This window comes from Ambystoma mexicanum, chromosome 6q (genome assembly GCF_040938575.1).
Source record: "Ambystoma mexicanum isolate Mex_15411 chromosome 6q, UKY_AmexF1_1, whole genome shotgun sequence".
Taxonomy (NCBI): Eukaryota; Metazoa; Chordata; class Amphibia; order Caudata; family Ambystomatidae; genus Ambystoma; species Ambystoma mexicanum.
Window position 1 is genome coordinate 694,478,640 of NC_090937.1, and position 14,870 is coordinate 694,493,509.

The 14,870-nt window shown below is 44.8% G+C and overlaps 1 protein-coding gene across 1 annotated transcript in view; it reads left to right on the forward strand.

Annotated features, from left to right (window-relative positions):
• TBC1D9 (TBC1 domain family member 9) overlaps positions 1 to 14,870 on the forward strand; it is a 573,450-nt gene that overhangs the window by 112,011 nt on the left and 446,569 nt on the right. The window contains exon 2 of the mRNA XM_069631194.1: positions 6,590 to 6,700. Coding sequence (XP_069487295.1) covers positions 6,590 to 6,700 — 111 coding nt within the window. The remainder of the gene's footprint in view (positions 1 to 6,589; positions 6,701 to 14,870) is intronic.

Sequence of the window (14,870 nt, forward strand, 5' to 3'; positions counted from 1 at the left end):
CAGTATTTACCACATCCCTTTTTTCGATTGTGTCCCTGGTCCCTTTGCATGTCAGCAGTTTCATTATTTGAAGCTATAATGCATGTAGAATTCAGGTTTCCAGCGAGTATTACTTCTCCATCAGGTACTACAACTTTATAACATTCCAGGAGATTCACAAGTTGTAAAATGAAGCTTTCATTCTGGGAGTGACAGGGGTGCCATTATATATTAATTAGCAGATAATTGCATATCTCTCTAACACTACGAAAACCAATATCTAGTGCCAAAATGTTTTTCATTCTACATGAGACTATTTCGCAACTATAACTGAAGTTATTTTTAAGTGCAATCAGCAGTCATCCTAATGGATTTCCGCCACTAATTATAGAGGCTTCCTGTTGAAATGTCTGATAGCCAGACTATTCATTTCTGTGTAAATGTCTCTTGAATATATATGATTGAGTGCTGACGCATTCAAGTACATATCATTTTCAATCAATTTATTCTAACTCCTCGCATTCCAACGATAAGAGTCATATTTCTGGAATGTTTGAGGTGTACGCTAGTGCATTAAAGAAGTTTCCTCCCCCAATCTTCTGTTCATTATGCATTGATAGGGTTGCAGGCATCCACAATCAAGATACCATGCCTTCTTTACATGGGTGTCAGGAGTGGGATGTGATTTAATAGAGAAAAATTGGGGGACCCTAAAATTCCAGAAGCTTAGTCATGGAGCCTCAGATCCCTATTTCGCCACAAAAGAATCCATAGGCTTTGATATCTGTAGTAGCAGAGAAGCTACTATCCCTCCAGGAAAAGAGGTATGATTCCCACTGACTTAGTCCTAATACCCCTGCAGGGTGTTATATAAGATTGGCCCCAAAATCTGCCCTGGGCTGGAAGATCAGTATGGATGTATTAGCTGGCGTCATAGATCCCCCGACGTCCGGGGAGACCTAACGGTTCTCCTACAGAACCATGGCGAAACTCGATTTGAAGTACATCGTGGGGACGAAATTGCACAGGGAATTCGTGAAAGTGCTCTATTTCCCTGTTTTAAAGAAAGTGAACCAGACGAAACTGAGAGAGGTAGCTTAGGCTTTGGAGAAGCCGATGGACCATCTACCACTGAGGCAAAGGGGGAAGAAGAACCTACCATCCTTCCCGATCTAGCCTTCGCGCAGCAAAATGATCCAGCACTCTGAGGCTTTCTTACAAGTGATTCCTGAAGGGGAAGGATTCGAGAAGGGAAGCGCTTTTTTTTCTTCCTAAAGCAAATATTACTGTGTAGAAAGGAAACCTCCAGAGAAGGCCTAAGTAAAACTCAGTAATCCCCAAAACCCTTCGGATGATCGTACTAGAGATTGCACATTCTCATTTGACAGGGGGACATTTAGAACAATCTAAGACCCAAGCTCAGATCAGTGGGAAGTTCCACTGGACAGGTTTCCATGCTGACATAAAGAACTTTATTCAGACATGTGAAAGATTTGCCAGAAAACCAGTGCACATATTCCCTTACCTACCCCTTACCAATAATAGAAGTCCCTTTCTCCTGAGTTGGGATGGGATATCATTGGAACGTTGAAAACCTCTAGACAGGGTAACAAATATGTCCTTGTAATAGTTGATTACGCTACCCGATACTCCGAGGCGTTCCCCCATGTGGAAGAACACAACTCAACAAATCTTAAAACACCTATTACCATTTCTTTGTAGGGTTGGTTCCCCCAACGAAATTCGAACGGATATTAAGAAAGACCCCACAGGCATCCACCGTATTCTCTCCTTTAGAACTACTTTATGGTAGTAAACCAAGAGATGTCCTAGACATGCTCTGGGAGACCTGGGAAGAGAGAGAAGAGGCACCTATTCCCCTCTCCCAAAGAGCTATCCGATTGCAAGAGCATATGAAACTCCTTCTAAATCTAGTCTATACTCACGTGGAAAAAGCCCAAGCACAACAAAAGTCCACCTATGACAAGAAGGTAAACTTAAGATCCTTTTCGGTAGGACCAGACGTCCTCTTACTGACCTCTGAAAATAAACTTGTCTCAAAGTGGCAGGGGCCATATTAGGTGCTAGAGCAAAAATGAACCTGTGCCTATAATATAGCCCAACCTGATAGGAAGCAAAAGACTCGCTTTAACCACGTAAATCTCTTAAAGGAATGGAAAGAAAATCCTTCCTCGGCTACTGCCTCGATACTGTCTTGTTTGGTATTGAAGGAAATCAATAATTTTGAACTGATTCCCCAAGAGCTATCTAGACAAAAGCAAGAAGACTCAAACGATCTGGTCACAACATTCCCTGATGTATTCTGCGAGAAACCATGGAGAGTACACAGCACTTATCATTATATCAGAACTCCAAAGGGAAAAGTGGTCCATTTGAAACCATATAGACTCCCGGAAACCCAAAGACAGATGGTGGTCGAGAAAGTGAAACAAATGCTGAGGGCAAACATTATCGAACCCTCTTCAAGCCCATGATACAAATCCTGCATTGTGTGTCGGAGATACCTACGGTCCTCCTACATGACTAATCGAGTCAGGGAGAAGCAGCAGCAGCTGCTGTGGTACCGTACTTGGCTCCAAGAACAAGGTAACGTGGGCGAAATCAACACAGCCGGTGAGTTGGGGAGACCGATACAAGACCAGTCTGATGAAGCCAAGGTTGCAAGCAGCAACATTGTATAACAAGTGCTGGAATGAACATTGTTAAAACGCGTGTAATGAAAGACGCAAGTAAAGCTTAACTGCTGATGAATGGCCAAGAATACAAAAAATTGACCCTACACCCAAACATCCCGACCAATTACTACAGTCGCCTACCTACAAATTCAAAAATACTCGGAAACCTCTTAGGCCTCTGCCAATCAGGCTTCCGTCCAGGCCATGGGACAGAAACTGCCCTCCTGGACCTCAAAATCCCAAAAGATCAAATCAAGGATAAAGGCGACCTGGCAATTCTCCTCCTCCTAGACCTCTCAGCTGCATTCAACCTAGTTAACCACAATATCCTTTGTCAACACCTGGAACACACCGCCCACTTCTCAACTAGTGCCATAAAATGGATGATCAAATCCTTCCTAGCAGACAGCACCACAAGAGTCTTCTCTTTCACTGCAGCAGCACGACCTGTCCCAGTCACATGCAGAGTTCCACAAGGATCTTTTGTCTCCCCTACTCTTTACAATGTGTTTACTAAGCCGCTTTTTGACCTCCTCGACAAACTGGGCGTCACATACACTAACTATGCTGACGACACCCAAATACTCCTACCTTTCTCAGGTAACTTTTATACTGACACCATACTCTTGAACAATATCTACCTCACAATCCAAGGTTGGATGGCACAACATGAGCTTTTTCTGAATGATAAAAAAACAGAATTACTCTTATCGGCAACCTCTCCTGCCCCCCAGATTAAACTCACTAAAGCAAGCCTACAAATCCTTCAATATCGATGGCAACATCATCACAGTGGCCAAGGGGTAAACGCATCAGGAGTCTATTTGGACTCATCTCTGTTTCTTACTAGACAAGTCAATGCTATTGCTTCATCGGCTGCCTACACTGCCAAACTGATCACAGCTAGCAGACCCTTCCTAATGACAGACAACTGCATCAAACTAGCCAGAGCACTCATCCTAGTGAGAATTGACTACTGCAACTCCAAAACATCAGTATGTTGCCAATAACACAAAATAACACAATCGGAGCTGCCCTCAACTTCCCCAAAATGGATCAGAACTCCACTACCAGGCGCAACCTCCACTGGTTACCAGTATGTGATTGCATTAAATTCAAAGTCCTCTCACTAACACACAAATGCTTGTCTAACAGCGACCCAGTCTATCTTGCCAACCAAATCTCTAAAGCTCAGACGAGCAGACCCACCCGCTCAGCCTACTCGCACCTTCTTACTATCCTCAGATTCAAACTGCAAAAAGCTGGCGGCGGTAGCTTCCCAGTAATCGCGGCCAAACACTGGAAATCTATGCCAGTAGCTCTCAGAGTGGACGTGCCATTCTGGTCATTCTGCAAAAGTCTTAAAACCTGGCTTTTCATCCAAGACGGCTAAAGCACCACCAACCTCCCATGATCAACCTTGCTAACACTGCGTCCAGGGCATACACTACACTATATGCAAGTAAGACAACTGTGTAGGGTAAACTGTATATGTAATCAATCAATGTTCATGCTCCCTTACAACCTGTATGTAACCCAACATATTTGCGAGCCTTGTGGTACGACTGTAACATCACGAACACAGCAAACAAACTTGTAATCATATTCTTAATTTAATGTGCCTAGATGCTTCAGGGCTTGCTGCGCTCTACAAATGTACAAATAATTAAATAACATAAATAATGCTTGAACTTTGAAAGGAAAGATGTGATGCCCTTGACCGAGTGGTCCCTCACCGCGCTGCATACTCAATCAAAGGTGTTTCTAAGGTTTCCAACTGAGAAGTGGCAGAAGCGAAAGTTAAACAGTTGTAATGAGAAAGAAATTGTGAATCAAAGTGGTCCTGCGACGGGTCAAGCAAAATCCAGCGCACAGTTGAAAATCCTTCGAGACTTTGGCACAGAAGGCCCTGATACTGAGATTTTGAACTGCATCCTTGTGCTAGAGAAGCTCGAATATGTGCTAAGCTTGAGTGTGCTGCATTGTCCCATGCTGAAAAAGTGGGGAAGGGAAGCCCACGGCTCAACTATACTGACATATCACTTCTTGAACACTTTTCTTTTGCATCACTTTGTTTACAACACCATTTGTATTTAGAAGTAATGATTGGAAGTAGGTTTATTAGTATGGGCCCTTTTTATTTTGACAAGACTCTACTACGACTGCGTTATTATTATTTGATGGTCGTGGCTTGCTCCCATCTTTAGATGTAGGGTTAGATGGGCGTTTTACCAACCCATTTCAAAGTTCAAGAAACAGCCTTGAACTGTGATCACTTGGGTCTGTCTTCACTGTTTGATACCATGCCTTCCTTACAGTAGTAAGAGGAGAACATCGGCAATGGAGAGAGAGAGTAATACGTGGGCCTGCCAGAAAGGAAGGTACAATCCAACATCCTGCTCGATTAAACAACCAGTGGACAGAGTAGGGACAGTCTAGGAAGTCCCAGAGGGTGTTTAGACAATGAAGGCGTTCTGCCTTTAGGTCCTCACTTCTAGAATCAGTAAAAACCTAGACGGGTGGAATTTGCGGTACAAACTAACCTTGTGAGTAGGGACCCCTGTGTTAGGGCGGATTGGTGCGTTTTAGATGAGAGTGAGGTCCGTGTCCTAAGGAACAGATAACTGAAATAAACCTTGCTGAGACTTGTACCCTTTCTTGTGCCATCTGTGACACCTGGCTGTTGTGTTTTCAATTATTAAAAAGTGCAACACATGTACCCCAATCATGTCCTGACATTGGAACTAGGGATCCAGTCCCTGCCCAATACAGCTCAGCCATCTGGCTTTACTTGCACACGGTCATCCCTTTGGTGCTACCACTGGCCCCTAGCAGTTCAGTTCAGCGCACAGATCATCAGCTAAGAGTTGTGCAACGAATGACTAGAGCGTATATTAGAAAACGTGTTCCAGTAAAGCAACCGAATGGAAGAGCATCCCAGCGAAGATGAAGCGGGACAAACTGTTGTTAAATTTAAAAACAAGATCTAAAACAAACACAGATGGGTAAGCAAGATTACATAGGCCGAGACTTTTTACTGTGCATTTGTCAGTAGTAGGCAGGAAAACTGGCAGGCAGGATAAGACGAATGTAATGTCAATCAAGTTTTACGTTTGTACTGAAATACCTGGCATCGCAGATCGCGGACTTTTCGCTGAGACATGAGGAGTAGAAGTCTTGGATGAGCTGGTTTGAGATGGACTGTTTAGGTTCTCCATCGCAGAGTGATGGGCGGTGCATACAGAAGTCATAGAATAAGTCAGGTGTCCCCGAGAATGTCCTTTGTCGTTGGGCTGCCAGGAGGGGACCAGTCGGTCCTGTGTAGTTGCCATCTGAATGAAATGCATGTAACTGTTTCCAGACATTAAGGTGTGAAGATCACCAAATAAGGACTAGCAAATGATCACTGCCATTGCGAGGGTGGGTGTGCTCTTGCTCAAAGCAAACATTTATTTTGCCGCCAGAAAAGTGCACTTCCCAGAAATAAGATAATTCCCTCTAACAAAAGGCATGGACCGTCTCCTCATGTCCAAAGTCGCCACCACGTTTGAATGATGGATTTCGAATCTAAATTGCATAGTACTTTTCTTGGTAGTAGTCTTGCTTTAGACATAGCCTGTGGCGTGGCCTTCATGCAAGGTATCCTTATGGTAAAGCTTAGATTCCTTCATTTTAGACATTTGTGTTGGTTTTGCTTATCTTTTCAAAACTATGTTCCCTCTGCTACCAGAAAATAAACACCAATACTTATAGTTTAATAAATGTTGATGAAAACATTAGAAACACGGACATTTATTTTTCACAAGTTTTTATTTTCGCTGCTTGTCTTTGGAATTAAAAGATGTTCTAAATGTTTGTTTTAAGATGCACATTCCAGATCCTTGACATTGCCACACTGTGCTTCGTTCTCCTAGGTCTGCTGGTGGGCACACTTGATGTTGTGCTGGATTCCAGTGCCAGAGTTGCTCCATACCGCATCCTCTATCAAACCCCAGACTCTTTGACCTACTGGATTATTGCCTGTGGTAAGCCATTGAAGCACATTTTGTTTGTGAATGTACCTGCTATTTTCTTGCTCAAGAAGATCAACATCCATGTGTCCACTGTTTCTCACAATGCACCTGCTTCCTATTGTTCTCTTGCCATCCCAATGATGCTATGCACCTCTTCTGTTTTTATCACTGACATCACTCTCCAATGAGTGTCTCCATGTCTACAGCGAGCCTTTGTGTACAGCGCTTCTTATTGGTAGTTTCGTTCAAGACATGATGCTATCGTAGATGTTGGGGCGTGAGCTGAATCAACTGGATGGTGGCTTTTTTAAGCGTTTCCTTTGTTCTTATGCCCTAAAGGGGTGGATGTGTAGCTGGGCTTGTGGGTGTGGAGGGATAGGGATGAAAATGTTTGGGTCACTTACTTCGAGACAACCAAACCCACTGGTGAATACAAATAGGCCTGTGCTCTAGTGAACAGGTGGGTTGGGCTAGGATGTGGCCATAGAGACGTGAAAATGTAAGCACAGAGTGTGGCGAGGCGTTGAGCCTATACATTGCAGAGACAATCCTTCCACATTTTAATGCTGGTATCCATGAAGTATTGCAGGTTGTTGCAAACCAGTTATAATCCAATAGAAATTCATCGAACTTGGTGGATAACCATGGAAAGGGTTGTGGCGCTACTTTTCAATTATACTATCCTTGTGACTTTGTAGGGGTGGTGGGACACTATATGGCAACCTGTTTGTCTTTTTTGAAGTACCAAACTAAATTTGTAATCTTGCTAAATAATGGCACCAGACGCCACCACGAGCTGCAGGCAGTTTGCTCTGGGTTCGGATGGAGTCCTATCTGCCCATGGCCACGACCATCAATTTTCAAGGTATTGTCTGAAATTTGACAGTTCTTCCAGGGTATATTACACTCGATTATTTTCTTGCAAAGTGGAAAATCGCGATCCCTAATCATGACTTTCTTGTACCTATATTTGTCTTGGGTACTGTCACCTGTCCACCGACTAATGTAATCAATCTCAATCTCTCTCTCTCTCTCTCTTCTCTTCCCTCCCCCCCCCCCCCCCCTCAATCCATGTGCCTCTGCTCCCCAGGCTAGTATAAATGCCATGCAACAGGGTCGGGAGGATAGCTCAGAGGCATCATGCTTGTCTTGGTGCAGAGCAACAGGGTCCTGCACTCAGAGACTGGTTCCCGGTGTTTCGCTTGTTATAAAAGATTAATTAACAGGCCTTCAAGTGTTACAGGAGGATGCTATAAGTTTTAACATCACTACTCCTGGAGACTGCCAAAATTTTAAAAAACAAATGGGGATTTGGTGGGAAGCAAGTTATTTATTTCATTTTTATTTTATAATGCCCTAATACTGTACCTGAGTTTGGATTGTAACCACGGATCCGGGATTCGAACCTGTTGCTCTGCATGGTCCTGCTTCCAAGACCAGCGCGTTGCCCCTGTGCTAGCCTCCCTTCAAAAGTTGATTACTTTCATAAGTAGGTGACAGGTCTCCATTTCCTATGCTGAGTAAAAACCAGAGCAGGAAGCAGTCCTGAAATTTACAGAAAGCATGAACTCTTGATCCCCCTGATATCCGCAAGGCACGTCTCCAGCGTCCTTGTGTGAGGAAAGCCTCAGTGTGACCAGTGGGCAGGAGTGGTTTGGAGCAGTGCTCCTCTACTTTTATTTATTAAGTTTTACTGTTGCTATACTTTTATCTGAAAAAGAAAACGTTCCGGAATGGTTTTGTTTCAAAATAAAAGTGTAGGAAGAAGTTAAAAATTGTAATTCAGTGCAATTGACTGAACATTCCCTTAAACAGCATGTGGGTTTGTTGGGGATTTGGCGTGCACGTGGGAGGGGACGTGTTGATGGGTTTTGTGGGGAGCGTGGGCTGGCCAGTATATATAGTTCCACTACTTCTTTTCGTACACTTCGACCACTGCGTGTGACAGCCGTTTCTATATGAGCAAACGCTCCTGTGTTGAGAAGCATATGCTTCTTCCTGTGTGGCTGTGCAATAAGGAACTGAAGCTGGCTTACGTTGTACATTAGAAAGGGTGTTATGTAATTCAAGGCCCGACGAGCATGTGACACTGTTTACGGTTTCTCTTTGATGGTTTGCCATGGTTCCATGTGATTTCACCTAATTACACAATTTCGGGTTCTTTAGAATTCCAACTTGGGTGGAGAAAATGTAAATTAAATAAATGCTTCCTTTTTCTGATGTACAACAGAGCAATCAACCTCTGCCTGTTGCTGGTTGTAGTAAAATTGAGTGGTAGGTGTTTCATACCCTCTGTCCTACAAAACCAAACCGGATCCATGGTGGCCGTCCAACTCTGTATGCCAGCATTTTTCTTTCCTGATCAGTTTAATGTTGTACAGCCAGGCGTTTCCAGGCATGCGCAGATGGTGCTACCGTTTTGACCAGGCAAACAGCAGATCCAGTCCTCTGGCAAGTGGGGTATTTGCAGGCAGCATTTCACTGGCGGTTTCCCTGGTTCTACATGTTGTGCTTTGTACGTGCACACTGTGCCCATGCTTCACGATGGGGCCTCTAATGTGTTACTGATAGACATCTGGCACAGGTACCATTCCTCCATTTTGTAGGGGTTCTAGTATTATTTCACATTGATGATCATGACTTCCTTGCGCTCAAGGTGGGCACTTCATAGGGGAGGACGGGTAACTGGTGGCCTGGGTGCAGGTGCAGTTTAGTGGCACGTAAGTCATGATGCAGCATCATCCACTGGCAACAACGCACTGGCCCTAACCCACCACTGCATTCTTATCAGGTGATTTGCGTAGGATCATTCCATTATGGTCATGTGTGGAAACTGGGATTGTAACTCTGGTCCTATGATTCAGAAATAAGGAGGAGTTTTGGCCCCGTGTCTGTTCAATATAAACCTGGCGGATATGGACGAGACTCTGAAATTGATTCATAATCCTGCCCCCAAGCTAGGCCAGCCAAGGATTTTATGGATTTTTGTAGGACATAGTAATTTTTGATCGTACTAAAGTGGGGCTTCAAAGAAGCCTGGACAGGGTTGGGAAATGTGCGAGGGAGAATAGACTTACCATTCATTTCACGAAAGGTAAAATCGTTATGAGGTCCACAAAGGAGACAAAAAGAGACGGTAATAAGCTGGCAGGAGGAAAACGGAAACTTGGAAATAGTTACAAAGTTTATGTATTTGGGGACATGGCTGTACACCTCCATCTCAAAAGCGAAAGCATTGTAAAAGAATAAACACAAGCCTGTGCACTGATGGGCGATATTTTGGGGCTTCAACAGAAAATATGGGGGCTTCAATAAAGTGCCCCTGATTGATATTTACAAAATTAAGATTATACCCTGTGTAACCTAGTGACAGAACCCAAATGTGTCGAATATGGTTGAAGAGGTTAGAAGGATGCCTTTGGAAACCGGTTTTCGGGATATCCAAGTCGCTTCCAACAAAACACATGGCTGGCACTGGGATTGTGTTCGTTGAAATACTTATTAAAGTTAAGTAAAATAATTTGAATAAAGATCTGGTTGGCAGAAATGGACGACATCTGATGGGTGTTGAAAGAAAGTATGATACCAGAACTAACAGTCCCTAGGGAATTGTATAGAAGAGTGCAAGTCTTTTCTGATCGAGAGTGGTTTGTTTGGAAGGAAGATTTGAGTAGAAAGGATCTAGGAAGAGTGATGAGTTATAAAAAAAGAAAGCACTCGGGTGGGATTATATGGGAATTATGATCACCCAAGGAAGGAAAATTGTATTAAAACTATGTGGCAAGTAGCCCATGGGAAAGGAGGAGACAATCTTACTTAAAATGTCCATCATGAAAGGAAAGATGGGTGGGTATTCTTGCGCCGTAGAGAAAATTGCCTAGATACGCAAGATGTCCTGGCTCCATGAGTCAGCACAAGCTGGCAAAACTACACCTGTAGATTATGTCATAATGTGAATGAAACACTAGAACATCTATTCACCTTTTTAGGAGGCACTAGGTTAATGAGAGATGAAACATTTGGACGATGTATGTATGTATGTTAAAGAGATGGTGGTGACATGCCCAAGAGGTGATGGAGATATGATGAGTAAAGGAGAGGGAAGAGTCAAAGGAAATGCCAAGATTGTGAGGATAGGTATAAATAGGAAGATTGGAAGGGGGAAATTGAATAGTTGGAGGGGGAGAGGGAGGAGGAAGTGTGTTAGAAGGAAAGAACAGAACTTCAGTCTTATCAGTGTTAATAGAGAGATAGTGAGATGACGTCCAGTTTTTAATGGCAGTAAGACAGGACGAGAGATTGAGATGTAGGTCAGAGGTGAAGGAAGAGAAGGAGAGGAACAGCTGGGTGTCATCAGCAAAGAAATGGTGAGAAATTCCGAAGGAGGAGATGATGGGGGCAAGGAGTGAAGTGTAAAGAGAGAATAAAAAGGGTCCAAGAACAGAGCCTTGGGGAACACCGTAATCAAGAGGGAAGGTAGTAGAGGTTCTTCCGCCCCAAGAAATGGAGAAAGAACGGTGGGAGAGGTAAGAGGAGAGCCAGTTAAGGACAGAACCTTTGAAACCAAGGGAGGAGAGAGTATTAAGAAGTAAGGGGTGATCGACTTGTCAAATGCAGCAGAGAGGTCAAGGAGGATAAGGATAGGGGATTGCTTAGAATAGCGAGCAGTAAGGAGCGAGTTAAGGACATAGGTAAGGGCAGACTCGGTGGAGTGTTTGGGGCAGAAGCCAAATTGAGAAGGGGGAAGGAGAGAGTGGGTAGTGACAAAAGTTGAGAGCCGAGAATAGGCTAATCGTTTGAGCATTTTATAGAGAAAAGGTAGGAGTGAGATTGGGCGAAAGTTAGAAGCGAGAAGAGGATTAGCAGAAGGCTTCTTCAATATAGGGATGACAGTAGCATGTTTCAAGGCAGAAGGGAAGGTGGCTGTAGAGAGACAAGTATTGAAGGAGGTAAGATAGGGTATGAGAGGGGGTACATCTTGGGAATAAGAAGGGTTGGAATAGTATCGGAAGGAGCGGCGGTGGGCTGAAATTTAGATAAGAGGAGAGAGACATCAGAAGGAGTGATAGGAGAAAATGTAGACCAGCTAGCCGAAGGGGGGTGTATGGAGGGGAGAGGAGAGGTATAAGGAGAACAGACCATTTTTTGGCTAAGAGAAATCATTTTTTCAGAGAAGAATTTAGCAAAGTCAGAAGGAGAAAGAGGAGAGGTGGAAGAGATGTCAGGAGCGGGAGGGGAGAGGAGACAAGAAAGGGTTTGAAAGATCCGACGAGGATGAGAGACTTGTTCAAAGGTTCCTTGCATTCTTGCAGGAGAAATTAGCTTTTTCAGATTCCAAATCTGCTCGAAATGTACCACATCCCCCGTGTTTGCACAAGGAGGACTGCTTTATCAGCACTCCGAAGAAACTGACATAGGAATGAACCATCAACCACAGAGCAATGGCCTCAGTGGAAGTGAACGTTTACATTGTGGTTGGTTAGCCATTACCTCTTGAGGCTCACTACAATCAGCCTTACCTTCCTCCTCCAGCTGTTTCCCACCCTTAATCCCACCTCCAACAATAAAGTGAAATTGACTAGCACTGCATCTCTTGATGGTTTTTCTTGTAACGGATGATCTGTCCAGTGGTCTCTATCCATTCTGAAAGTTATAATATACTAGGACCAGAGAGTTGCTTTCTTGCCATTCATGTTGCTCAGATTGTAGACAATATAGACAGTGTTGCCTCCCCTGCTCCAAGCAACCAGAGACTGCTTGTTTTTCTTTTGTTTTCTTACCTCTGCTCTAGTGATGGTGCTTGTTGTCCCCGCTATGGCTTTTGATGAGGCTAGTACCTTGTCAAATGAGGATAAGAACCTCTTTCAGCTGGGGGCGGAATGCATAGAGAAAAATCCAGAGCTAGCCCTAAGGGCCAGATCTGGCCTCGGTTCCCACCCCCCGCCCTTGTGATAGTGTGCTGTTGTGCATACCACCTTTGACTCGTGCCATACCGCTTCAACAAGTTGCTCGCTATCCTCTTTTATCCCTCCCAGAATCAATCAATCTGAACCAAAGCAGTAACGCAGATGAGCACCCTCCAATACCCTATGTGAACCACAAGGAATTCGGATAAGACAAGACCTGAAATGGAAAGAGCAACCATCCAGCCAGTAGCACTGCCAGCATTACCTTGATAGAGCTACGGACACAGCCCGGATAGAGAGAACCGCCCAAGCAGCAACAACGTGGCAGCAGAGGAAGCCGCGTTGCATTCGGCTGCACGGTGCACTGCGCTCCAGACCCAAGACTACCAGGGACTATTGGGTGGAATATTTAATTCGAAAAAGAACTATACTTACCATAGGGGGCTTTGGCCACCAGCCCCCGAACAGGAGCATGGACACAGTGCTTTCTGAGTAGCCATGGCTTCATCGCGGCTGGCCTTCACAGCGAAAATGGGTTGGGCCCGTCTACCTTTTGACAATTCTCACTGCACATATACAACACAGGTGGGGAAATCGGTGCCCAATTGGCCAGGGAGAGTCATCCATTCCCAACAGGAGGGCCATTTAAGCGAGGTTGTGTGTTTTTTGGGAGAGGTCGTAGTTGGAGTTGGAGGACGGCCAGGAAACCAGGTGGATTTAGGAGGGAGGAGATTTGTGGAGCAGGTGAGGTATTTGCTGAAGAGGCGAAGTGATTCTGCAGTGTGTGTATGCATGTTTGTGTGGTGAGTGACAAGTGAAGGTAAGCGTCCCCAGCCAGCACGATCCTCCCCACAATGAGAGACAATGAAGGACTCTCCCAAATCGGGAATAAGGCCAAGACAGAGTGCGGGTGAGCTTAAATGGGAGTTTATCAATGAGAATATGGCATGCAAAGAACTCTGCAAACTCCGAGAGCGCTCTGTCTGACAATAGCAAAGACAGGCGTATATATTTACAAAAAACGTCATAAGAACCTACACACTATAGGGGGCACAAGTTCGATGGGATTGGGTGGCGATGACTAACTATAGGTGCTGCTGTGATGCGGTTGGCTTTGGCTGGAAGACGTCATTGGTCATCCTCGTGGGTTGGGCTGGGCCTGGCAGGTTGGCTGAGTTCATCCGGGCGGTGTTGTTGTGCCATCGCGGCCAGTGTCAGAGATGAATGTCTTTTCCTGACTTATTTGCCCTAGGCCATGCACACCGCAGTCATTCAGTCATTTCAATATTATCTTCTTTAGTAAATCTTCCAATAGGTTATTCTACAGGTTAATGCAACACAGGAGGAATGTACCTTGTGAGGGGTCTGGCGGTAATACGTCAGGACATGGTTACCAGTGTCCTGTTGACCGGGGCCATCGGTCGAGGTGCTAAGTTTCAGGGCCTGGGACGGGTGGTACAGGTCTTTCTGTCTTGTTAGAAGTTGTTATAGATGTGCTGCTGTGTGTTGTCAAAGTGTTGGGTGTCCTGATTGCACAGGGCCATAGGTCTAAGATGATCCTGTGGATTATGGGGTTTACGAGGGGGCGCCTTTGGAAGTGTGTGTTCAGGCGGAGGTTTACTGCTGTGCTGTAAATAATGCAGGTGGCGGGCCGTGGCCTTGGGTGCTGCAGAGGGGGCTACAAATCTTTGAAGCGGCTCCAGTCTGGTTGGGGGAGGCGGAGTAGCGCAGCGCGGGCCTCTGCTCTCATGTCTTGGCAGCCTTTGCAGGGTGGGAGGGGGAATGGCCTTGCATGCATTTCACAAAGGTATCTCCCTCGTGTGTTGCCGATTTTAGGTAAAAACATCACAAACATTTGAACACTCTATAATACTTATTCAAATCATTTTGAAACATGCATTTAAACTTTGCTGGATGTGTCTCGAATATACCCAGTCTGAGCACCTTATTCATACACTGTTTTAACAACTACAGTATTTAGTTATATGCATATACATTTGCAGTAAGTGAGGTAGTATTTGGGTTGGTGGAGTACATAGAAAGTAACTCGCCACTGTACGTGGCGGAGGTGGCACGTGAGGGGCTTAGACGTACACGTGTGACGAGTGCATTCTCGCACACTCTTCACATGTGCCCTTGGTATGGTTACATTCGTTTTCTTGTGTACCCTAGCAGCATCAGTTCAGTTGTGGCGCGGGACCGCGGGGCGTGGGGCTTTCGATGATACTTATGAAGAATAATCCCCCGGAAATGCTTTTATCATTTGCACACCACTG